Raw genomic sequence first — 23266 nt, forward strand, 5'->3', positions numbered from 1 at the left:
TAATTAAATACACCTCTGTTCATCTGACATGCTTCGGAGAACATCAGTGAGTCCACAACAGAACAGAATAAATGTTTACAATCTGAGGAGGCCAATTGGCCAATCACTCTAATCTCCTAGCCCTCCCAGTAAAAGCCATCCCTCTAATCCCTTAGGCTCCCATTGCAGGCTCTCCCTCAAACCTCGTAACTCTCCTATCGAAAACCATCCCTCTAAACTCTTAACTCTCGCAACAAAGACTATCCAACTAATCGGCGGCACGGTAGCACAGTGGTTAGCACTGTTGCTCCACAGCGCCAGGGTCCCAGGTTCGATTCCCCGCTGGGTCACTGTCTGTGCGGAGTCTGCACGTTCTCCCCGTGCCTGCGTGGGTTTCCTCCGGATGCTCCGGTTTCCTCCCACAAATCCCGAAAGACGTGCTGTTAGGTGAATTGGACATTCTGAATTCTCCCTCTGTGTACCCGAAAAGGCGCCGGAGTGTGGCGACTAGGGGCTTTTCACAGTAACTTCATTGCAGTGTTAATGTAAGCCTACTTGTGCCAATAAAGATTATTATTATTCTTATTACTCCCCCATTGAAGACCAGCCCTCTGATCCCCTAACTCTCCCATCGAAGACCATCCCTCTAATCCCCTAACTCTCCCATTGAAGACAATCCCTCTAATTCTCTAACTTCCCATCGAAGACCATCCCTCTAATCTCCCTACTCTCCCATCGAAGAACATCCCTCTAATCCCCTAACTCTCCCATCGAAGACCATCCCTCTAATCCCTTAACTCTCCCATCGAAGACCATCCCTCTAATCCTCTAACTTCCCATCGAAGACCATCCCTCTAATTCCCTAACTCTCCCATCGAAGACCATCCCTCTAATCCGCTAACTCTCCCATCGAAGACCATTCCTCTAATCGCCCTACTCTCCCATCGAAGACTATCCCTCTAATCCCTAACTCTCCCATCGCAGACCATCCCTCTAATACCCTAACTCTCCCATCGAAGACCATCCCTCTAATCCCTTAACTCTCCCATCAAAGACCATCCCTCTAATCCTCTAACTTCCCATCGAAGTCCATCCCTCTAATCCCCTAACTCTCCCATCGAAGACCATCCCTCTAATCCCCTAACTCTCCCATCGAAGACCATCCCTCTAATCCCCTAACTCTCCCATCGAAGACCATCCCTCTAATCCCCTAACTCTCCCATCGAAGACCATCCTTCTAATCCCCTAACTCTCCCATCGAAGACCATCCCTCTAATCCATTAACTCTCCCATCGAAGACCATCCCTCTAATCCATTAACTCTCCCATCGAAGACCATCCCTCTAATCCTCTAACTTCCCATCGAAGACCATCCCTCGAATCCATTAACTCTCCCATCGAAGACCATCCCTCTAATCCCCTAACTATCCCATCGAAGTACATCCCTCTAATCCCCTAACTCTCCCATCGAAGACCATCACTCTAATCCCCTAACTCTCCCATCGAAGGCCACAGCTCCCCTCCCCTCCCCTCGCCTAACTCTTCCACTCTAACAGCAGGCTCTTTCTCAAGGCCGTACCCTGTGAAGAGTTGCGTTGTCCTGCTGGTGAGCGACATGTTCCTGAGTATTCGGACTGACAGCACAGCGCTTCACGTTGAAGTGGACAGGCTCCCTCCTGTGGATGAGGTGCACTTGGTCCTCGTCTCCCACCAGCGGTTCGATCCCATAACTCTGGTTCCTGGTCAACGTGATCAACCCTCTGCAGGGGAGGGGGAAGGAGAACAGTATTTCAAAGTGCGGCAAAGTCCTTTGGACCGACGATGGAAATGGTTTGCAACTTACCATTGGGCGACAATGAGGTAATTGATATAAAAATGTAAACTCCGACCTTTTTGTGTGGTAAAAGCGTCCACTTGGTGCCCGGGAGGTCTTTAGAGTATCCGTGGACCCTTAACGCTGGGAGATGTTCAGTTGAAGCGCACATGAAGTACATTTTGTATTCCATGTGTAAATATTTCATCTTTAAACTGATGCAGGTGATTACAATGGGCGGGATTCCCCCAGCCGCAAATTTCCTGGCATTTCTCGAGGGGCAGTTAGAATCATCATTGAATTTACAGTGCAGAAGGAGGCCATTCGGCCCATCGAGTCTGCACCGGCTCTTGGAAAGAGCACCCCCTACCCAAGGTCAACACTCTATCCCCATAACCCAGTAACCCCACCCAACACTAAGGGCAATTTTGGACACTGAGGGCAATTTATCATGGCCAATCCACCTAACCCGCATACCTTTGGACTGTGGGAGGAAACCGGAGCACCCGGAGGAAACCCACGCACACACGGGGGAGCACGTGCAGACTCCGCACAGACAGCGACCCAAGCCGGGAATCGAACCCGGGACCCGCCTGAGCCATGTAGCAATTGTGCTAACCACTTGTGCTACCGTGCTGCCCTGAGAGTCAATGGTTAGGGATGGTCAATAAATGCTGGGCGGTTAGCACTGCTGCCTCACGGCGCTGAGGACCCGGGTTTCGAATCCCGGGCCCCTGGGGTTACTGTCCGTGTGGAGTTTGCACGTTCTTCCCCGTGTCTGCGTGGGTTTCGCCCCCCACAACCCGAAGATGTACAGGCGAGGTGGATTGGCCGCGCTAAATTGCCCCTGAATTGGAAAAAATAATTGGGTACTCTAAATTGTAATAAAAATAAATAAATAAAAGAAAATCACCACCTTGATTTCTGACAGGGGAAATCACCCCCCTCCTCCCTCCTCCTCACCCCCCCCCCTCCTCCTCCTCCTCCTCAACCCCCCTCCTCCTCCTCCTCCTCCTCCTCACCCCCCCCCTCCTCCTCAAGGCCCCCGAACAAGGCCACCCGACCATTCTCACCAAAGGGGCGGAGCGTGAGAAACTGCTTCCACTCTGTGACTGACCACCGAGGCGAGAGCTTCTTACCTTAGCCCCGAGCAGAGGCTGACACTGACGTGGGACTCCGGGAAGCCTTGGACAGCGCCATGGTAATAGCAGTTGATCTGCAAGGACAGCAAAGAGGGAATTATTCCGAACATGCGCATCACAGACTCGTTCCCCCCCCCCGACTTTCCTCCCCAAAGAACAAAGAACAAAGAAATTTCTTTGTTCTTTGTTGTTCTTTGAAATGTACAGCACAGGAACAGGCCCTTCGGCCCTCCAAGCCCATGCCGACCATGCTGCCCGACTAAACTACAAACTTCTACACTTCCTGGGTCCGGATCCTTCTATTCCAATCCTATTCATATATTTGTCAAGATGCCCCTTAAATGTCCCTATCGTCCCTGCTTCCACTACCTCCTCCGGTAGCGAGTTCCAGGCACCCACTACCCTCTGCGTAAAAAACTTGCCTCGTACATCTACTCTAAACCTTGCCCTCTCACCTTAAACCTATGCCCCCCTAGTAATTGACCCCTTTACCCTGGGGAAAAGCCTCTGACTATCCACTCTGTCTATGTCCCTCATAATTTTGTAGACCTCTATCAGGTCTCCCCTCAACCTCCTTCGTTCCAGTGAGAACAAACCGAGTTTATTCAATCGCTCCTCATAGCTAATGCCCTCCATACCAGGCAACATTCTGGTAAATCTCTTCTGCACCCTCTCTAAAGCCTCCACATCCTTCTGGTAGTGTGGCGACCAGAATTGAACACTATACTCTAAGTGTGGCCTAACTAAGGTTCTATACAGCTGCAACATGACTTGCCAATTCTTATACTCAATGCCCCGGCCAATGAAGGCAAGCATGCCGTATGCCTTCTTGACTACCTTCTCCACCTGTGTTGCCCCTTTCAATGACCTGTGGACCTGTACTCCTAGATCTCTTTGACTTTCAATACTCTTGAGGGTTCTACCATTCACTGTATATTCCCTGCCTGCATTAGACCTTCGAAAATGCATTACCTCACATTTGTCCGGATTAAACTCCATCTGCCATCTCTCCGCCCAAGTCTCCAGACAATCTAAATCCTGCTGTATCCTCCGACAGTCCTCATCGCTATCCGCAATTCCACCAACCTTTGTGTCGTCTGCAAACTTACTAATCAGACCAGTTACATTTTCCTCCAAATCATTTATATATACTACAAAGAGCAAAGGTCCCAGCACTGATCCCTGCGGAACACCACTGGTCACAGCCCTCCAATTAGAAAAGTATCCTTCCATTGCTACTCTCTCGCCTTCTATGGCCTAGCCAGTTCTGTATCCACCTTGCCAGCTCACCCCTGATCCTGTGTGACTTCACCTTTTTAACTAGTCTACCATGAGGGACCTTGTCAAAGGCCTTACTGAAGTCCATATAGACAACATCTACTGCCCCTACCTTGCATCAATCATCTTAGTGACCTCCTCGAAAAACTCTATCAAGTTAGTGAGACACGACCTCCCCTTCACAAAACCGTGCTGGCCTCTCACTAATACGTCCATTTGCTTCCAAATGGGAGTAGATCCTGTCTCGAAGAATTCTCTCCAGTAATTTCCCTACCACTGAAGTAAGGCTCACCGGCCTGTAGTTCCGGGATTATCCTTGCTACCCTTCTTAAACAGAGGAACAACCATTGGCTATTCTCCAGTCCTCCGGGACATCCCCTGAAGACAGCGAGGATCCAAAGATTTCTGTCAAGGCCTCAGCAATTTCTTCTCCAGCCTCCTTCAGTGTTCTGGGGGGTAGATCCATCAGGCCCTGGGGACTTATCTACCTTAATATTTTTTAAGACACCAAACACCTCGTCTTTTTGGATCACAATGTGACCCAGGCTATCTACACCCCCTTCTCCAGACTCAACATCTACCAATTCCTTCTCTTTGGTGAATACTGATGCAAAGTATTCATTTAGTACCTCGCCCATTTCCTCTGGCTCCACGCATAGATTCCCTTGCCTATCCTTCAGTGGGCCAACCCTTTCCCTGGCTACCCTCTTGCTTATTATGTCCGTGTAAAAAGCCTTGGGATTTTCCTTAACCCTATTTGCCAATGACTTTTTGTGACCCCTTCTAGCCCTCCTGACCCCTTGCTTAAGTTCCTTCCTACTTTCCTTATATTCCACCTACTTTCCTTATATTCCACGCAGGCTTCGTCTGTTCCCAGCCTTTTAGCCCTGACAAATGCCTCCTTTTTCTTTTTGACGAGGCCTACAATATCACTCGTCATCCAAGGTTCCCGAAAATTGCCGTATTTATCTTTCTTCCTCACAGGAACATGCCGGTCCTGTATTCCTTTCAACTGCCACTTGAAAGCCTCCCACATGTCAGATGTTGATTTGCCCTCAAACATCCGCCCGCAATCTATGTTCTTCAGTTCCCGCCTAATATTGTTATAATTAGCCTTCCCCCAATTTAGCACATTCATCCTCGGACCACTCTTATCCTTGTCCACCACTACTTTAAAACTTACTGAATTGTGGTCACTGTTACCGAAATGCTCCCCTACTGAAACATCTACCACCTGGCCGGGCTCATTCCCCAATACCAGGTCCAGTACCGCCCCTTCCCTAGTTGGACTGTCTACATATTGTTTTAAGAAGCCCTCCTGGATGCTCCTTACAAACTCCGCCCCGTCTAAGCCCCTGGCACTAAGTGAGTCCCAGTCAATATTGGGGAAGTTGAAGTCTCCCATCACCACAACCCTGTTGTTTTTACTATTTTCCAAAATCTGTCTACCTATCTGCTCCTCTATCTCCCGCTGGCTGTTGGGAGGCCTGTAGTATACCCCCAACATTGTGACTGCACCCTTTATTCCTGATCTCTACCCATGTAGCCTCACTGCCCTCTGCGGTGTCCTCCCGCAGTACAAGTTGGACACTCGGCGTCCAGTTCCGATGAACATACACACGGGCGGGCAGCAGGGCGGCGCAGTGGTTGGCACTGTGGCCTCGCGGCGCCGAGGTCCCAGGTTCGAATCCCAGCCCCGGGTCACCGTCCGTGTGGAGTTTGCACATTCTCCCCGTGTCTGCGTGGGTTTCGCCCCCACAGCCCAAAGATGTGCAGGTTAGGTGGATTGGCCGTGCTAAATTGTCCCTTAGTGTCCAAAGATGTGCAGGTTAGGTGGATTGGCCACGCTAAATTGCCCCTTAGAGTCCAAAGATGTGCAGGTTAGGTGGATTGGCCACGCTAAATTGTCCCTTAGTGTCCAAAGATGTGCAGGTTAGGTGGGTTGGCCGTGTTAAATTGTCCCTTAGTGTCCAAAGATGTGCAGGTTAGGTGGATTGGCCATGCTAAATTGTCCCTTAGTGTCCAAAGATGTGCGGGTTAGGTGGATTGGCCGTGCTAAATTGTCCGTCAGTGTCCAAAGATGTGCAGGTTAGGTGGATTGGCTGTGCTAAATTGTCCCTTAGTGTCCAAAGATGTGCAGGTTAGGTGGATTGGCCGTGTTAAATTGTCCCTTAGTGTCCAAAGATGTGCAGGTTAGGTGGGTTGGCCGTGTTAAATTGTCCCTTAGTGTCCAAAGATGTGCAGGTTAGGTGGATTGGCCGTGCTAAATTGTCCCTTAGTGTCCAAAGATGTGCGGGTTAGGTGGATTGGCCGTGCTAAATTGTCCCTTAGTGTCCAAAGATGTGCAGGTTAGGTGGATTGGCTGTGCTAAATTGTCCCTTAGTGTCCAAAGATGTGCAGGTTAGGTGGATTGGCCGTGCTAAATTGTCCCTTAGTGTCCAAAGATGTGCGGGTTAGGTGGATTGGCCGTGCTAAATTGTCCCTTAGTGTCCAAAGATGTGCAGGTTAGGTGGATTGGCTGTGCTAAATTGTCCCTTAGTGTCCAAAGATGTGCGGGTTAGGTGGATTGGCCGTGCTAAATTGCCTCTCAGTGTCCAAAGATGTGCAGGTTAGGTGGATTGGCCGTGCTAAATTGTCCCTTAGTGTCCAAAGATGTGCGGGTTAGGTGGATTGGCCGTGCTAAATTGTCCCTTAGTGTCCAAAGATGTGCAGGTTAGGTGGGTTGGCCGTGTTAAATTGTCCCTTAGTGTCCAAAGATGTGCAGGTTAGGTGGATTGGCCGTGCTAAATTGCCTCTCAGTGTCCAAAGATGTGCAGGTTAGGTGGATTGGCCGTGCTAAATTGTCCCTTAGTGTCCAAAGATGTGCGGGTTAGGTGGATTGGCCGTGCTAAATTGTCCCTTAGTGTCCAAAGATGTGCAGGTTAGGTGGATTGGCTGTGCTAAATTGTCCCTTAGTGTCCAAAGATGTGCGGGTTAGGTGGATTGGCCGTGCTAAATTGTCCCTTAGTGTCCAAAGATGTGCAGGTTAGGTGGATTGGCCGTGCTAAATTGTCCCTTAGTGTCCAAAGATGTGCAGGTTAGGTGGATTGGCCGTGCTAAATTGTCCCTTAGTGTCCAAAGATGTGCGGGTTAGGTGGATTGGCCGTGCTAAATTGTCCCTTAGTGTCCAAAGATGTGCAGGTTAGGTGGATTGGCTGTGCTAAATTGTCCTTTAGTGTCCAAAGATGTGCGGGTTAGGTGGATTGGCCGTGCTAAATTGTCCCTTAGTGTCCAAAGATGTGCAGGTTAGGTGGATTGGCCGTGCTAAATTGTCCCTTAGTGTCCAAAGATGTGCGGGTTAGGTGGATTGGCCGTGCTAAATTGTCCCTTAGTGTCCAAAGATGTGCAGGTTAGGTAGATTGGCCGTGCTAAATTGCCTCTCAGTGTCCAAAGATGTGCAGGTTAGGTGGATTGGCCGTGCTAAATTGTCCCTTCGTGTCCAAAGATGTGCAGGTTAGGTGGATTGGCCGTGCTAAATTGTTCCTCAGTGTCCAAAGATGTGCAGGTTAGGTGGATTGGCCGGACTAAATTGTCCCTTAGTGTCCAAAATTGCCCTTCGTGTTGGGTGGGGTTACTGGGTTATGGGGATAGGGTGGAGGTGTTGACCTTGGGTAGGGTGTTCTTTCCAAGAGCCGGTGCAGACTCGATGGGCCGAATGGCCTCCGCCTGCACCGTAAATTCTATGATTATATGACCTCGGCGGGGCCGAGTGAAGGGGTTCGTGGGTCACACAGGCTGCGGCCTGCGGAGGTAGGAAGACCCGCCCCCCGCCCCCGAGGGAAACGGGCGGTCGGAGGGCTGCCTGGTGCCTGGAGCCAGCTGCAGCCTGGATAGGGGGGGGGGGGGGGGGGGCAGTCACAGGGAGACATGTCCCAGGCCCACACGGACGCTCCAGATCTCGGCCCATTCACGAAAGGTCATGGCCTGAGGGCACCGAGAGAATTGGCCGCGGTCATGCTGGTGCCTCGGGCAGGGGAGGTGCTTCTGAACACCCCCCGCCCCCCCCCCCCCCCCACTCCGCCCTCCCCACCCCCCCTCCCCTGACACTGGCCCACTTGATGGGCAGCGGGCAGAGCTCATCGTGTGTGCCACCTGAAGGTTGGCCGGGCCCACCCCAGGCCCAGGCCCACCAGAGGACGCCCGCCAAAGGCATCTCAGGTCCGAGGGCGAGATACGCGGCAGGCCCCCTTCACCAGTGCCGTCTGGGGCCACGCCAAGGTGGCAGGCCACGTAAAAATAAGGAAGATAGAGACCAGTTAAATTCCAGGCACCGATCACCCTCTGAGTGACCTTGTGTGCCCTCTAACCCTTCAGGGATGGAGCCTGGATCTACTTGTTACTCCGAGCCCATTTGGGTTGCCTAGTAACGCAGGATGCTAATCTACCCACCTTCTAGTGTGTCCCTAAATCCCGTCAGACATCGGATGGACAATACCTGGGCCCGCTTCCCCCAACTCAACCCGGAAATCCGGTGATCCCCGGAAAGTCGTTGCGACTTGCATTCTGTCCCGCTCACTCGCCAACCTACACTTCCTGGCTCCAGAGAGCAATTTGCCACCTGGGCCAAAGGCTCCTTACCGGGCTGCTGTCGGTTTCCGTCACCAAGGTGCCGTTGGGTAGGTAGTACATCAGCTGGTGAGCCCCAGAGAGGAGGTTCCTGAGGGAGGAGAGGGAGAAGAGAGATGGCTGAATAGATCTTCGCCAAGCCAGGCCATGGGGCGCCAGACTCCGAATTCAGAGATAATCCTGTCTCTCATTCTCAGGATTCAGGCCTATTTTAGCCAAAGGGCATTGGGCTCAACGCCAAAGGAACCCACACACAGTCACCTCCCCGATCACTCACCCGGGAAAACAGCGGCAGTACTGAGGGACACTGCACAGTGGGAGCGTCAGTACTGAGGGAGCGCCGCACTGTAGGAGGGTCAGTACTGAGGGAGCGCCGCACTGTGGGAGGGTCAGTACTGAGGGAGCGCCGCACTGTGGGAGGGTCAGTACTGAGGGAGCACCGCACTGTAGGAGGGTCAGTACTGAGGGAGCGCCGCACTGTGGGAGGGTCAGTACTGAGGGAGCGCCGCACTGTAGGAGGGTCAGTACTGAGGGAGCGCCGCACTGTGGGAGGGTCAGTACTGAGGGAGCGCCGCACTGTAGGAGGGTCAGTACTGAGGGAGCGCCGCACCGTGGGAGGGTCAGTACTGAGGTAGCGCCGCACAGTGGGAGCGTCAGTACTGAGGGAGCGCCGCACTGTGGGAGGGTCAGTACTGAGGGAGCGCCGCACTGTGGGAGGGTCAGTACTGAGGGGAGCGTCGCACTGTCGGAGTGTCAGTAGTGAGGGAGCGTCGCACTGTCGGAGTGTCAGTAGTGAGGGAGTGCCGCACTGTGGGAGGGTCAGTACTGACGGAGCGCCGCACTGTGGGAGGGTCAGTACTGGGGGAGCGCTGCACTGTTGGAGGGTCATTACTGAGGGAGCGTCGCACTGTTGGAGGGTCAGTACTGGGGGAGTGCCGCACTGTTGGAGGGTCAGTGCTGAGGGAGCGCCGCACTGTCGGAGGGTCAGTACTGAGTGAGGGCCGCACTGTCAGAGGGTCAGTACTGAGGGAGTGCCGCACTGTGGGAGGGTGAGTACTGAGGGAGCGCCGCACTGTCGGAGGGTCAGTACTGAGGGAGCGCCGCACTGTCAGAGGGTCAGTACTGAGGGAGCGCCGCACTGTCGGAGGGTCAGTAATGAGGGAGCGCCGCACTGTGGGAGGGTCAGTGCTAAGGGAGAGCCGCACTGTTGGAGGGTCAGTACTGAGGGAGTGACGCACTGTCAGAGGGTCAGTACTGAGGGAGCGCCGCACTTCAGAGGGTCAGTACTGAGTGAGTGCCGCACTGTCGGAGGGTCAGTACTGAGGGAGTGCCGCACTGTCAGAGGATCAGTTCTGAAGGAGTGTCGCACTGTCAGAGGTTCAGTACTGAGGGAGCGCCGCACTGTCAGAGGGTCAGTACTGAGGGAGTGCCGCACTGTCAGAGGGTCAGTACTGAGGGAGTGCCGCACTGTCAGAGGGTCAGTACTGAAGGAGTGCAGCAAAGTCGGAGGGTCAGTACTGAGGGAGTGACGCACTGTGGGAGGGTCAGTACTGAGGGAGTGCCGCACTGTCGGAGGGTCAGTATTGAGGGAGCGCCGCACTGTCGGAGGGTCAGTACTGAGGGAGCGCCGCACTGTCGGAGGGTCAGTACTGAGGGAGCGCCGCACTGTCGGAGGGTCAGTACTGAGGGAGCGCCGCACTGTTGGAGGGTCAGGACTGAGTGAGCGCCGCACTGTGGGAGGGTCAGTGCTGAGGGAGCGCAGCACTGTTGGAGGGTCAGGACTGAGTGAGCGCCGCACTGTGGGAGGGTCAGTGCTGAGGGAGCGCCGCAATGTGGGAGGGTCAGTCCTGAGGGAGCGCCGCACTGTGGGAGGGTCAGTACCGGGGGGGCCCGCACTGTGGGATTGTCAGGACTGTGGGAGCGCCGATGTCGGAGGGTCAGTGCTGAGGAAGCCCCGCACTGTGGGAGGGTCAGTGCTGAGGGAGCGCCGCACTGTCGGAGGGTCAGTAGTGAGGGAGCGCCGCACTGTCGGAGGGTCAGTGCTGAGGGAGCCCCGCACGGTGGGCGGGTCAGTGCTGAGGGAGCGCCGCACTGTCGGAGGGTCAGTAGTGAGGGAGCGCCGCACTGTCGGAGGGTCAGTGCTGAGGGAGCCCCGCACTGTGGGAGGGTCAGTGCTGAGGGAGCGCCGCACTGTCGGAGGGTCAGTAGTGAGGGAGCGCCGCACTGTGGGAGGGTCAGTACTGAGGGAGCGTCGCACTGTGGGAGGGTCAGTACTGAGGGAGCGCCGCACTGTGGGAGAGTCAGTACTGAGGGAGCGCCGCACTGTCAGAGGGTCTGTACTGAGGGAGCGCCGCACTGCCGGAGGGTCAGTACTGAGGGAGTGCCGCACTGTCAGAGGATCAGTTCTGAAGGAGTGTCGCACTGTCGGAGTGTCAGTAGTGAGGGAGCGTCGCACTGTCGGAGTGTCAGTAGTGAGGGAGTGCCGCACTGTGGGAGGGTCAGTACTGACGGAGCGCCGCACTGTGGGAGGGTCAGTACTGGGGGAGCGCTGCACTGTTGGAGGGTCATTACTGAGGGAGCGTCGCACTGTTGGAGGGTCAGTACTGGGGGAGTGCCGCACTGTTGGAGGGTCAGTGCTGAGGGAGCGCCGCACTGTCGGAGGGTCAGTACTGAGTGAGGGCCGCACTGTCAGAGGGTCAGTACTGAGGGAGTGCCGCACTGTGGGAGGGTGAGTACTGAGGGAGCGCCGCACTGTCGGAGGGTCAGTACTGAGGGAGCGCCGCACTGTCAGAGGGTCAGTACTGAGGGAGCGCCGCACTGTCGGAGGGTCAGTAATGAGGGAGCGCCGCACTGTGGGAGGGTCAGTGCTAAGGGAGAGCCGCACTGTTGGAGGGTCAGTACTGAGGGAGTGACGCACTGTCAGAGGGTCAGTACTGAGGGAGCGCCGCACTGTCAGAGGGTCAGTACTGAGTGAGTGCCGCACTGTCGGAGGGTCAGTACTGAGGGAGTGCCGCACTGTCAGAGGATCAGTTCTGAAGGAGTGTCGCACTGTCAGAGGTTCAGTACTGAGGGAGCGCCGCACTGTCAGAGGGTCAGTACTGAGGGAGTGCCGCACTGTCAGAGGGTCAGTACTGAGGGAGTGCCGCACTGTCAGAGGGTCAGTACTGAAGGAGTGCAGCAAAGTCGGAGGGTCAGTACTGAGGGAGTGACGCACTGTGGGAGGGTCAGTACTGAGGGAGTGCCGCACTGTCGGAGGGTCAGTATTGAGGGAGCGCCGCACTGTCGGAGGGTCAGTACTGAGGGAGCGCCGCACTGTCGGAGGGTCAGTACTGAGGGAGCGCCGCACTGTCGGAGGGTCAGTACTGAGGGAGCGCCGCACTGTTGGAGGGTCAGGACTGAGTGAGCGCCGCACTGTGGGAGGGTCAGTGCTGAGGGAGCGCAGCACTGTTGGAGGGTCAGGACTGAGTGAGCGCCGCACTGTGGGAGGGTCAGTGCTGAGGGAGCGCCGCAATGTGGGAGGGTCAGTCCTGAGGGAGCGCCGCACTGTGGGAGGGTCAGTACCGGGGGGGCCCGCACTGTGGGATTGTCAGGACTGTGGGAGCGCCGATGTCGGAGGGTCAGTGCTGAGGAAGCCCCGCACTGTGGGAGGGTCAGTGCTGAGGGAGCGCCGCACTGTCGGAGGGTCAGTAGTGAGGGAGCGCCGCACTGTCGGAGGGTCAGTGCTGAGGGAGCCCCGCACGGTGGGCGGGTCAGTGCTGAGGGAGCGCCGCACTGTCGGAGGGTCAGTAGTGAGGGAGCGCCGCACTGTCGGAGGGTCAGTGCTGAGGGAGCCCCGCACTGTGGGAGGGTCAGTGCTGAGGGAGCGCCGCACTGTCGGAGGGTCAGTAGTGAGGGAGCGCCGCACTGTGGGAGGGTCAGTACTGAGGGAGCGTCGCACTGTGGGAGGGTCAGTACTGAGGGAGCGCCGCACTGTGGGAGAGTCAGTACTGAGGGAGCGCCGCACTGTCAGAGGGTCTGTACTGAGGGAGCGCCGCACTGCCGGAGGGTCAGTACTGAGGGAGTGCCGCACTGTCAGAGGATCAGTTCTGAAGGAGTGTCGCACTGTCAGAGGTTCAGTACTGAGGGAGCGCCGCACTGTCAGAGGGTCAGTACTGAGGGAGTGCCGCACTGTGGGAGGGTCAGTACTGAGGGAGCGTCGCACTGTGGGAGGGTCAGTACTGAGGGAGCGCCGCACTGTGGGAGAGTCAGTACTGAGGGAGCGCCGCACTGTCAGAGGGTCTGTACTGAGGGAGCGCCGCACTGCCGGAGGGTCAGTACTGAGGGAGTGCCGCACTGTCAGAGGATCAGTTCTGAAGGAGTGTCGCACTGTCAGAGGTTCAGTACTGAGGGAGCGCCGCACTGTCAGAGGGTCAGTACTGAGGGAGTGCCGCACTGTCAGAGGGTCAGTACTGAGGGAGTGCCGCACTGTCAGAGGGTCAGTGCTGAGGGAGCGCCGCACTGTCGGGGGGTCAGTACTGAGGCAGCACCGCACTGTCAGAGGGTCAGTACTGAGGGAGCGCCGCACTGTCGGAGGGTCAGTACTGAGGGAGTGCCGCACTGTCGGAGGGTCAGTACTGAGGGAGCGCCGCACTGTCGGAGGGTCAGTACTGAGGGAGCGCAGCACTGTTGGAGGGTCAGGACTGAGTGAGCGCCGCACTGTCGGAGGGTCAGTACTGAGGGAGCCCCGCACTGTGGGAGGGTGAGTGCTGAGGGAGTGCCGCACTGTCGGAGGGTCAGTACTGAGGGAGCCCCGCACTGTGGGAGGGTCAGTGCTGAGTGAGTGCCGCACTGTCGGAGGGTCAGTACTGAGGGAGCGCCGCACTGTCGGAGGGTCAGTACTGAGGGAGCGCCGCACTGTGGGAGGGTCAGTGCTGAGGGAGACCCGCACTGTGGGAGTGTCTGTACAGAGGGAGCGCCGCACTGTGGGAGGGTCAGTACTGAGGGAGCGCCGCACTGTCGGAGGGTCAGTACTGAGGGAGCCCGGAATGTGGGAAGGTCAGTGCTGAGGGAGCGCCGCACTGTGGGAGGGTCAGTACTGAGGGAGTGCCGCACTGTCGGAGGGTCAGTACTGAGGGAGCGCCGCACTGTCGGAGGGTCAGTACTGAGGGAGCGCCGCACTGTCGGAGGGTCAGTACTGAGGGAGCGCCGCACTGTCGGAGGGTCAGTACTGAGGGAGCGCCGCACTGTGGGAGGGTCAGTGCTGAGGGAGCCCCGCACTGCGGGAGTGTCAGTACAGAGGGAGCGCCGCACTGTGGGAGGGTCAGTACTGAGGGAGTGCCGCACTGTGTGAGGGTCAGTACTGAGGGAGCGTCGCACTGTGGGAGGGTCAGTACTGAGGGAGCGCCGCACTGTCGGAGGGTCAGTACTGAGGGAGCCCGCAATGTGGGAAGGTCAGTGCTGAGGGAGCGCCGCACTGTGGGAGGGTCAGTACTGAGGGAGTGCCGCACTGTCGGAGGGTCAGTACTGAGGGAGCGCCGCACTGTTGGAGGGTCAGTACTGAGGGAGCCCGCACTGTGGGAAGGTCAGTGCTGAGGGAGCGCCGCACTGTGGGAGGGTCAGTACTGAGGGAGTGCCGCACTGTGGGAGGGTCAGTACTGTGGGAGCGCCGCACTGTGGGAGGGTCAGTACTGAGGGAGCGCCGCACTGTGGGAGGGTCAGTACTGAGGGAGCGCCGCACTGTGGGAGGGTCAGTACTGAGGGAGCACTGCACTGTGGGACGGTCAGTACTGAGCGAGCGCCGCACTGTGGGAGTGTCAGTACTGTGGGAGCGCCGCACTGTCGGAGGGTCAGTACTGAGAGAGCGCCGCACTGTCGGTGGGTCAGTACTGAAGGAGCTCCGCACTGTGGGAGGGTCAGTACTGAGGGAGTGCTGCACTGTCGGAGGGTCAGTACTGAGGGAGCTCCGCACTGTCGGAGGGTCAGTACTGAGGGAGTGCCACACTGTAGGAGTATCAGTACTGAGGGAGTGCCGCACTGTCGGATGGTCAGTACTGAGGGAGCGCTGCACTGTGGGAGGATCAGTGCTGAGGGAGCGCCACACTGTAGGAGTATCAGTACTGAGGGAGCGCCGCACTGTCGGAGGGTCAGTACTGAGGGAGTGCCACACTGTAGGAGTATCAGTACTGAGGGAGTGCCGCACTGTCGGATGGTCAGTACTGAGGGAGCGCCGCACTGTCGGAGGGTCAGTACTGAGGGAGCGCCGCACTGTGGGAGGGTCAGTACTGAGGGAGCACTGCACTGTGGGTGGGTCAGTACTGAGGGAGCGCCGCACTGTCGGAGGGTCAGTACTGAGGGAGCGCCGCACTGTGGGAGGGTCAGTACTGAGGGAGCACCGCACTGTGGGAGGGTCAGTACTGAGGGAGCGCCGCACTGTGGGAGGGTCAGTACTGAGGGAGCGCCGCATTGTGGGAGGGTCAGTACTGAGTTGCGCTGCACTGTGTGAGGGTCAGTACTGAGGGAGCGCCGCACTGTGTGAGGGTCAGTACTGAGGGAGCACCGCACTGTCGGAGGGTCAGTACTGAGGGAGTGCCGCACTGTGGGAGGGTCAGTACTGAGGGAGCGCTGTGCTGTGGGAGGGTCAGTACTGAGGGAGCACCGCACTGTGGGAGGGTCTGTACTGAGGGAGCGCCGCACTGTGTGAGGGTCAGTACTGAGGGAGTGCCGCACTGTGGGTGGGTCAGTACTGAGGGAGCGCCGCACTGTAGGAGGGTCAGTACTGAGGGCGCGCCGCACTGTCGGAGGGTCAGTACTGAGGGAGTGCCGCACTGTGGGAGGGTCAGTACTGAGGGAGCGCCGCACTGTGGGAGGGTCAGTACTGAGGGAGCACCGCACTGTCGGAGGGTCAGTTCTGAGGGAGTGCCGCACTGTGGGAGGGTCAGTACTGAGGGAGCGCTGTGCTGTGGGAGGGTCAGTACTGAGGGAGCGCCGCACTGTGTGAGGGTCAGTACTGAGGGAGCAGCAACATTGCAGAGCTCATCCCACAGGATCGTTATAATCTCAGACGGAGGCATTTTGGCCCACTGTCTCTGCTCCTGCTGTCCCAACGGGCATTGTTCTCATTGAAATATCATCGAAGACGCTCTGGAACATCTCGACTGACCCAGCCTCCACCAGATTTCCAGCCTGTGAATTCGAGACCCAAATCACCCCCTGGGTGAACCTTTATTCTCTCACATCACATTTGCTTCTTTTCGAATTCACCTCAAATCTGTTCTTGATCTTCTCAATAGTGGGGAGCAGTTTCTCCCCCTCGACGCTGTCCAGCTCCTCCTCGTGATTTTCAGCTTCTCTATCCAATCTCCTCTCTGCCTTCTTCAAGGAGAACAGTCCCAACCTTCCCCGTCTATCCGCATCACTGAAACTCCTCCTCCCTGAAACCGTTCTTGCGAACCTCTTCTGCCCTCGCTCCAATGTGTTCACATCCTTCCTGCCGTGTGGAGCCCCAAAACTGTGCCCGATACCCCAGCTGAGGCCTAACTTGCGTCTTGTATAAGTTCAGCGTCGCCTCCTCACTCTCGTACTCTCTGCTCCTGTTAATCAATCCCAGAATGCTGTCAGCTAAGAAAGCAAATGGGCTTTTTTTTGTCAGCCAAGGTGCAGATGACTAAAGCGGGGAGGCCGTGTTGGGGTTGTGTCGAACGTTGGAGTGCTGCGTGTAATTCTCGTCGCCACATTATAGGAAGGGTGTGACTGCGCTGGAGGGGGTGCGGGGTGCAGAGGGGATTCACCAGGATGTTGCTGGGATGGAACGTTTCAGTCTCGAAGAGAGGCTGGACAGGCTCGAGTTGTTTTCGATGGACCAGAGAAGACTGAGGGGCGACCTGATCGAGGGGAACAAGATTAGGAGGCGCGCGGACACGGTGGAGAGGGAGCAGCTGTTCCCTTTAGACGAAGGGTCGGTCACGAGGGGGGCACAAGTTCAAGGTGAGGGGTGGGAGGTTTAGGGGGGGATTTGAAGCAAAACGTTTTGTACCCAGTGGGTGGTGACGGTCTGGAACGCACCGCCTGGGAGGGGGGTAGAGGCGGGTTGCCTCACACCCTTTACAAAGTACACGGATGAGCACTTGGCACGTCTGAACATGCGAGGCTGTGGGCCGAGTGCCGGCAAATGGGGTTCGGGAGGAAGGTCACGTGCCGGAGCAGACTCGATGGGCCGAAGGGCCTTGTCTGTACTGTGTTGCCCGTTGACTCCAACGATCAACATCCAGGTCCCTCCGCTCCTGATACCCCCACTCAAGAACTTTACCCCGTACTTTCCACCGCCCCTCCATGTTCCCCCGACCAAATTGCACCTCCTCACACCTCTCCGCATTGAACTTCAGCTGCCCCCTGCTCGCCCACCTTGACGATGCCCCTCTGAAGCTCTAAACTGTCCCTTTCACACTGCCCAACACACAACAACAGCGCAACGGGACCGAGAAATCCTCAGTGAAATCTCCGACGAGCCAGTTCCACCGGACTATTCCGTGGGCAATACTCACTCATTTTGTTCCAGTTTCAACACCAGTCGCCTCCCGTCGAAACGGATCGTGCACCACACACTCTTTGCGGGACCGCCCTGTCAAAGTATGAATGCTAATGTTATCAAACTTAACAAACACCCGAGGCGGGATTGTCCCGAACCGGCGCGATGGCCCGACGCCGGGCTAAATAACGGCGCGAACCACTGCGCCATGTCCGGCGCGGAGGAAACACCCCCCAGGGCACAGGCCCGCCCGCAGATCGATGGGCCCCGATCGCCCTCCCCCCGTGTCGGAGGCGGGGGGGGGGCCGGGCCATCCCGCCCCCGGTCTCCAAGCAGCATCATAAAGGGGTGCGAGTGCGAGTGCGGTGATGTCACCGCCGCCCCTCCAGGACGGGGAGAACGTGCAAACTCCACACGAACAGTGGCCCGGGGCCGGAGTCAAACCCGGGTCCTCGGCGCCGTGAGGCAGCAGGGCTAACCACCGCGCTGCCCTGCCGCCCGAGCAGCGGCCACCTGAACGGGGGTTTGGGGGAACGTGGAGTTACGTTTAATCAGTACTCCACGGCAGCTCCCGCTTCCTGTCGGACCCTCCCAGCTGCCCCCACCCCGGGAGGAGGAGAGGGGACAACGCTGTGCCCGACCCGGGCCTAAAGACCGCCTCCGCTCCCACTGAGCGCAATTGCCCGGTCACCACGGTAACTGGGTGGGGGAAGGAGCTGCGGGGGGAGGGAAGTAGGTGGGGGGGGGGGGGGGGAATAGAAATCGGAGCAAGCTCAGCTCGCCCGGAGGGCTCTCGGAGGTGTCTGTAACTGCGCACAGGAAGATCCCACACACCGACGCGGAGCTCCTGCTTTGACGGGGGATGGGATTTGGCGATGAGGCGACGGGACAGAGGGAATGGAGGGCGGGGGGGGGGGGGGGGGGAGATTTCAGGCGACGGGGTAGGTTCGAAGGGCAGGTTTAAGGTTTGGGGCATGATGGGTGGAGGGGGGATGTGAGGTCGAACTCTTTTTTTACGCAGCGATGGGGGGGGGGGGCGACCTGGACTTGGCAGCCCGGGGGGGGGGGGGGGGGGGGGGGGGGGGGGCGATGGTGACTGATTTGAGAAGCGGTATGAGGGCTCGAGGGGGATCAGCGGACAGGCTTACAGGGAGAGAGGGAGGGACCAGTGGGTCTGGTTGGATTGCTGTAGAGGGAGCTAGCATGGACTGGCCGGGTCGAAGGGTCTCATTGTACCATCAGAGCTCGACAAATACCAGGTTGCACACACTCTCTCTCACACACACTCTCTCACACACTCTCTCTCTCACACACTCTCTCTCTCACACACTCTCTCTCTCACACACTCTCTCTCACACACACTCTCTCTCACACACTCACTCTCTCTCACACACTCACTCTCTCTCACACACACACTCTCTCTCACACACACTCTCTCTCACACTCTCTCTCTCACACACTCTCACACACTCTCACACTCTCTCTCACACACACTCTCTCACACACACTCTCTCTCTCACACACTCTCTCTCTCACACACTCTCTCTCTCCCACACACACTCTCTCCCACACACACTCTCTCCCACACACACTCTCTCCCACACACACTCTCTCCCACACACACTCTCTCCCACACACACTCTCTCCCACACACACTCTCTCCCACACACACTCTCTCCCACACACACTCTCTCCCACACACACTCTCTCCCACACACACTCTCTCCCACACACACTCTCTCCCACACACACTCTCTCCCACACACACTCTCTCCCACACACACTCTCTCCCACACACACTCTCTCCCACACACACTCTCTCCCACACACACTCTCTCCCACACACACTCTCTCCCACACACACTCTCTCCCACACACACTCTCTCCCACACACACTCTCTCCCACACACACTCTCTCCCACACTCTCTGTCTCTCACACACACTCTTTCACACACACACTCAACGAACAAAGAACAAAGAAATGTACAGCACAGGTGTGGTAATAATTGATCCGCAATCAATACGTTTGAGTCCTCGAGGAGTCATATCGATCTAGCTTTAATCAAATAGAACTGTCCCCAGCAGTGATGTTACAGAAGTGACGACTGCTGGGACGGCATTGGTTCTTATACTCCGCCTCGCAGGGCGGAGCTATATCCATTAACCAATGGTAGACCTCGCGGTCTAGCCAATGATCATCCACCTCTCAGGTACTACAATACCTGGTATTGATTGCGTATCAACAGGAACAGGCCCTTCGGCCCTCCAAGCCCGTGCCGACCATGCTGCCCGACTAAACTACAATCTTCTACACTTCCTGGGTCCGTATCCCTCTATTCCCATCCTATTCATGTATTTGTCAAGATGCCCCTTAAACGTCACTATCGTCCCTGCTTCCACCACCTCCTCCGGCAGCGAGTTCCAGGCACCCACTACCCTCTGCGTAAAAAAACTTGCCTCGTACATCTACTCTAAACCTTGCCCCTCTCACCTTAAACCTATGCTCCCTAGTAATTGACCCCTCTACCCTGGGGAAAAGCCTCTGAATATCCACTCTGTCTATGCCCCTCATAATTTTGTATACCTCTATCAGGTCGCCCCTCAACCTCCGTCGTTCCAGTGAGAACAAACCGAGTTTATTCAACCGCTCCTCATAGCTAATGCCCTCCATACCAGACAACATCCTGGTAAATCTCTTCTGCACCCTCTCTAAAGCCTCCACATCCTTCTGGTAGTGTGGCGACCAGAATTGAACACTATACTCCAAGTGTGGCCTAACTAAGGTTCTATACAGCTGCAACATGACTTGCCAATTCTTATACTCAATGCCCCGGCCAATGAAGGCAAGCATGCCGTATGCCTTCTTGACTACCTTCTCCACATGTGTTGCCCCTTTCAGTGACCTGTGGACCTGTACACCTAGATCTCTCTGACTGTCAATACTCTTGAGGGTTCTACCATTCACTGTATATTCCCTACCTGCATTAGACCTTCCAAAATGCATTACCTCACATTTGTCCGGATTAAACTCCATCTGCCATCTCTCCGCCCAAGTCTCCAAACAATCTAAATCCTGTTGTATCCTCTGACAGTCCTCATCGCTATCCGCAATTCCACCAACCTTTGTGTCGTCTGCAAACTTACTAATCAGACCAGTTACATTTTCCTCCAAATCATATATATATACTACAAAGAGCAAAGGTCCCAGCACTGATCCCTGCGGAACACCACTAGTCACAGCCCTCCAATTAGAAAAGCATCCTTCCATTGCTACTCTCTGCCTTCTATGACCTCGCCAGTTCTGTATCCACCTTGCCAGCTCACCCCTGATCCCGTGTGACTTCACCTTTTGTCCTAGTCTACCATGAGGGACCTTGTCAAAGGCCTTACTGAAGTCCATATAGACAACATCCACTGCCCTACCTGCATCAATCATCTTTGTGACCTCCACACACTCTCTCTCCCTCTCACACACTCTCTCTCCCTCTCACACACAGATCTACTTCTCTCTGGATTGCGACAAAGAGTCATTCACAAGTTGCAGTGTTGCCTCTGGACCAGAATTCCCAGGAGCTTCCCGAGCTCTCTGTCTGCGTCTGACAAGCGGCCTATCCAGAGACAATCAGGCCCCAACAGCCTGTGCTCCCAGCCCAGGTTAGGGGCGTCAAGCACAGGGCCCGGCTCACACAGGTCAAGTTAATGTAATCTTTATTGTCACTGTAGTGATCACGGCAGTCACAAGTAGGCTGACATTAGCACTGCAATGAAGTTACTGAGAAAATCCCCTCGTCGCCACATTCCGGCGCCTGTTCGGGTACACGGAGGCAGAATTCAGAATGTCCAATTCACCCAACAAGCGCGTCTTTCGGGACTTGTGGGAGGAAACCGGAGCCCCCGGAGGAAACCCACGCAGACACGGGGGAGGACGTGCAGACTCCGCACAGACAGTGACGCTCCGGGAATCGAACCTGGGACCCTGGTGCTGTGAAGCAATTGTGCTAACCACTGTGCTGCCGTGCCTCCCATGCGAGGTGCATGGAGGAGATACTGGACTCAGAGGGAGAGAGTGAGGGAGAAAAAGTGAATGAGAGACAGAGGGAGAGAGCGAGAGAGACACAGAGAGAGAGAGAGAGAGACCGGGGGAGAGACAGGGAGAGAGAGACACGCAGACAGAGACAGACAGAGAGAGACAGAGAGAGACTGAGAGAGAGACAGAAAGAGACAGAGAGAGAGAGACAGAGACAGAGGGAGAGAGAGACCGGGGGAGAGACAGGGAGAGACAGAGGGAGAGACAGGGAGAGAGAGACACACAGACAGAGAGAGACAGAGAGAGAGAGACAGAGAGAGAGACACAGAGAGAGAGAGACAGAGAGAGACAGACAGAGAGAGACAGAGAGAGAGAGACAGAGAGAGAGACACAGAGAGAGAGAGAGACAGGGAGAGATAGAGGGAGAGAGAGACAGAGAGAGAGAGACAGACAGAGAGGGTCAGAGGGAGAGAGTCACAGAGAGAGAGAGAGATGTCATGATATCCACATTAACATATCATGGTGCAATCACACACACACTGATGGACAGGTCGACGGACCAACCAACACACACACAACATCGCAGCCAATCACCAGTGAGAGCACACGCACTATAAAACAGGGAACACCACAGTTCCCGCTCATTCCACCAGGAGCTAGCTCAGAGCACAGAGCTCACAGCGTGCCACTCAGACATACACCATGTGCTGAGTGCCTCTCTAAGATAGTGCTAGGGCTGGGTCCACAGGTTAGCTGGTGAAGCACAAACCTCAGCCAGAAGTTAACAGTTGTTATTATACTGAATAATAAAACAGAGTTGTACCATCTACAACCGCGTTGGTTCGTTTGTGTATCGGAACACCCAACGCGACAAGAGAGAGGGAGACGGCGAGAGAGACAGAGACAGACAAAGAGAGAGACAGACAGAGAGACAGACAGAGAAAGAGACAGAGAGAGAAGGAAGAGACAGACAGAGAGACAGCGAGAGAGACAGAGAGAGAAGGAAGAGACAGAGAGAGAGAAAGAGGGAGAGAGTGAGAGACAGAGAGAGAGACAGAGAGACCGAGAGAGAGACAGAGAGAGAAGGAAGAGACAGACAGTGACAGAGGGACAGAGAGAGGGAGAGAGTGAGAGACAGAGAGAGAGAGAGAGAGAGAGAGAGAGACAGAGAGACCGAGAGAGAGAGAGAGAGAGACAGAGAGAGTGAGAGACAGAGAGAGACAGACAGAGAGAGAGAGCGACAGAGAGAGAAGGAAGAGACAGACAGAGAGACAGAGAGAGAGAATGAGAGACAGAGAATGAGAGACAGAGAGAGACAGACAGAGAGAGAGAGAGACAGAGAGAGAAGGAAGAGACAGACAGAGAGACAGAGAGACAGAGAGAGAGAAAGAGGGAGAGACTGAGAGACAGACAGAGAGAGCAGAGAGACAGAGAGAGAAAGACAGAGAGACAGAGGGAGAGAGTGAGAGAGAGAGAGAGACAGAGAGAGAAGGAAGAGACAGAGAGAGAGAAAGAGGGAGAGAGTGAGAGACAGAGAGAGACAGACAGAGAGAGAGAGAGACAGAGAGAGAAGGAAGAGACAGAGAGAGAGAAAGAGGGAGAGAGTGAGAGACAGAGAGAGACAGACAGAGAGAGCAGAGAGACAGACTCCCAATTCTGCGGACATCCGAAATAAGACATTGTGAGCTCGGGTCATTCAGCTTTCTGACCCTCCTCCACCATTTGGTAAGACCAAGACCGATCAAACCTCACTAATTCTACTTTATTCCCTCAGCTCTGAAACCCTCATGCCCCCAACATTAAAAACTATTGATCTCGGCCTTGCCGGTGTTCGAGACCTCGTCCTTCACAGCTTCCTGGGTTGAAGAATTTCGAAGAATTATGAGTGGCACAGTGGCTAGCACTGCTGCCTCACAGCG

At 55.9% G+C, this 23266-nt stretch overlaps 1 protein-coding gene across 4 annotated transcripts in view; it reads right to left on the reverse strand.

Annotated features, from left to right (window-relative positions):
• adam15 (ADAM metallopeptidase domain 15) overlaps window positions 1-23266 on the reverse strand; it is a 148918-nt gene that overhangs the window by 90601 nt on the left and 35051 nt on the right. For all 4 annotated transcript variants that reach the window (XM_072490561.1, XM_072490562.1, XM_072490560.1 and 1 more), the window contains exons 3-6: window positions 17336-17412; window positions 8829-8907; window positions 2931-3007; window positions 1558-1738 (exon numbers count right to left, since the gene is read on the reverse strand). In XM_072490561.1, coding sequence (XP_072346662.1) covers window positions 1558-1738; window positions 2931-3007; window positions 8829-8907; window positions 17336-17412 — 414 coding nt within the window. The remainder of the gene's footprint in view (window positions 1-1557; window positions 1739-2930; window positions 3008-8828; window positions 8908-17335; window positions 17413-23266) is intronic.

Source organism: Scyliorhinus torazame, chromosome 26, assembly GCF_047496885.1.
Source record: "Scyliorhinus torazame isolate Kashiwa2021f chromosome 26, sScyTor2.1, whole genome shotgun sequence".
NCBI lineage: Eukaryota > Metazoa > Chordata > Chondrichthyes > Carcharhiniformes > Scyliorhinidae > Scyliorhinus > Scyliorhinus torazame.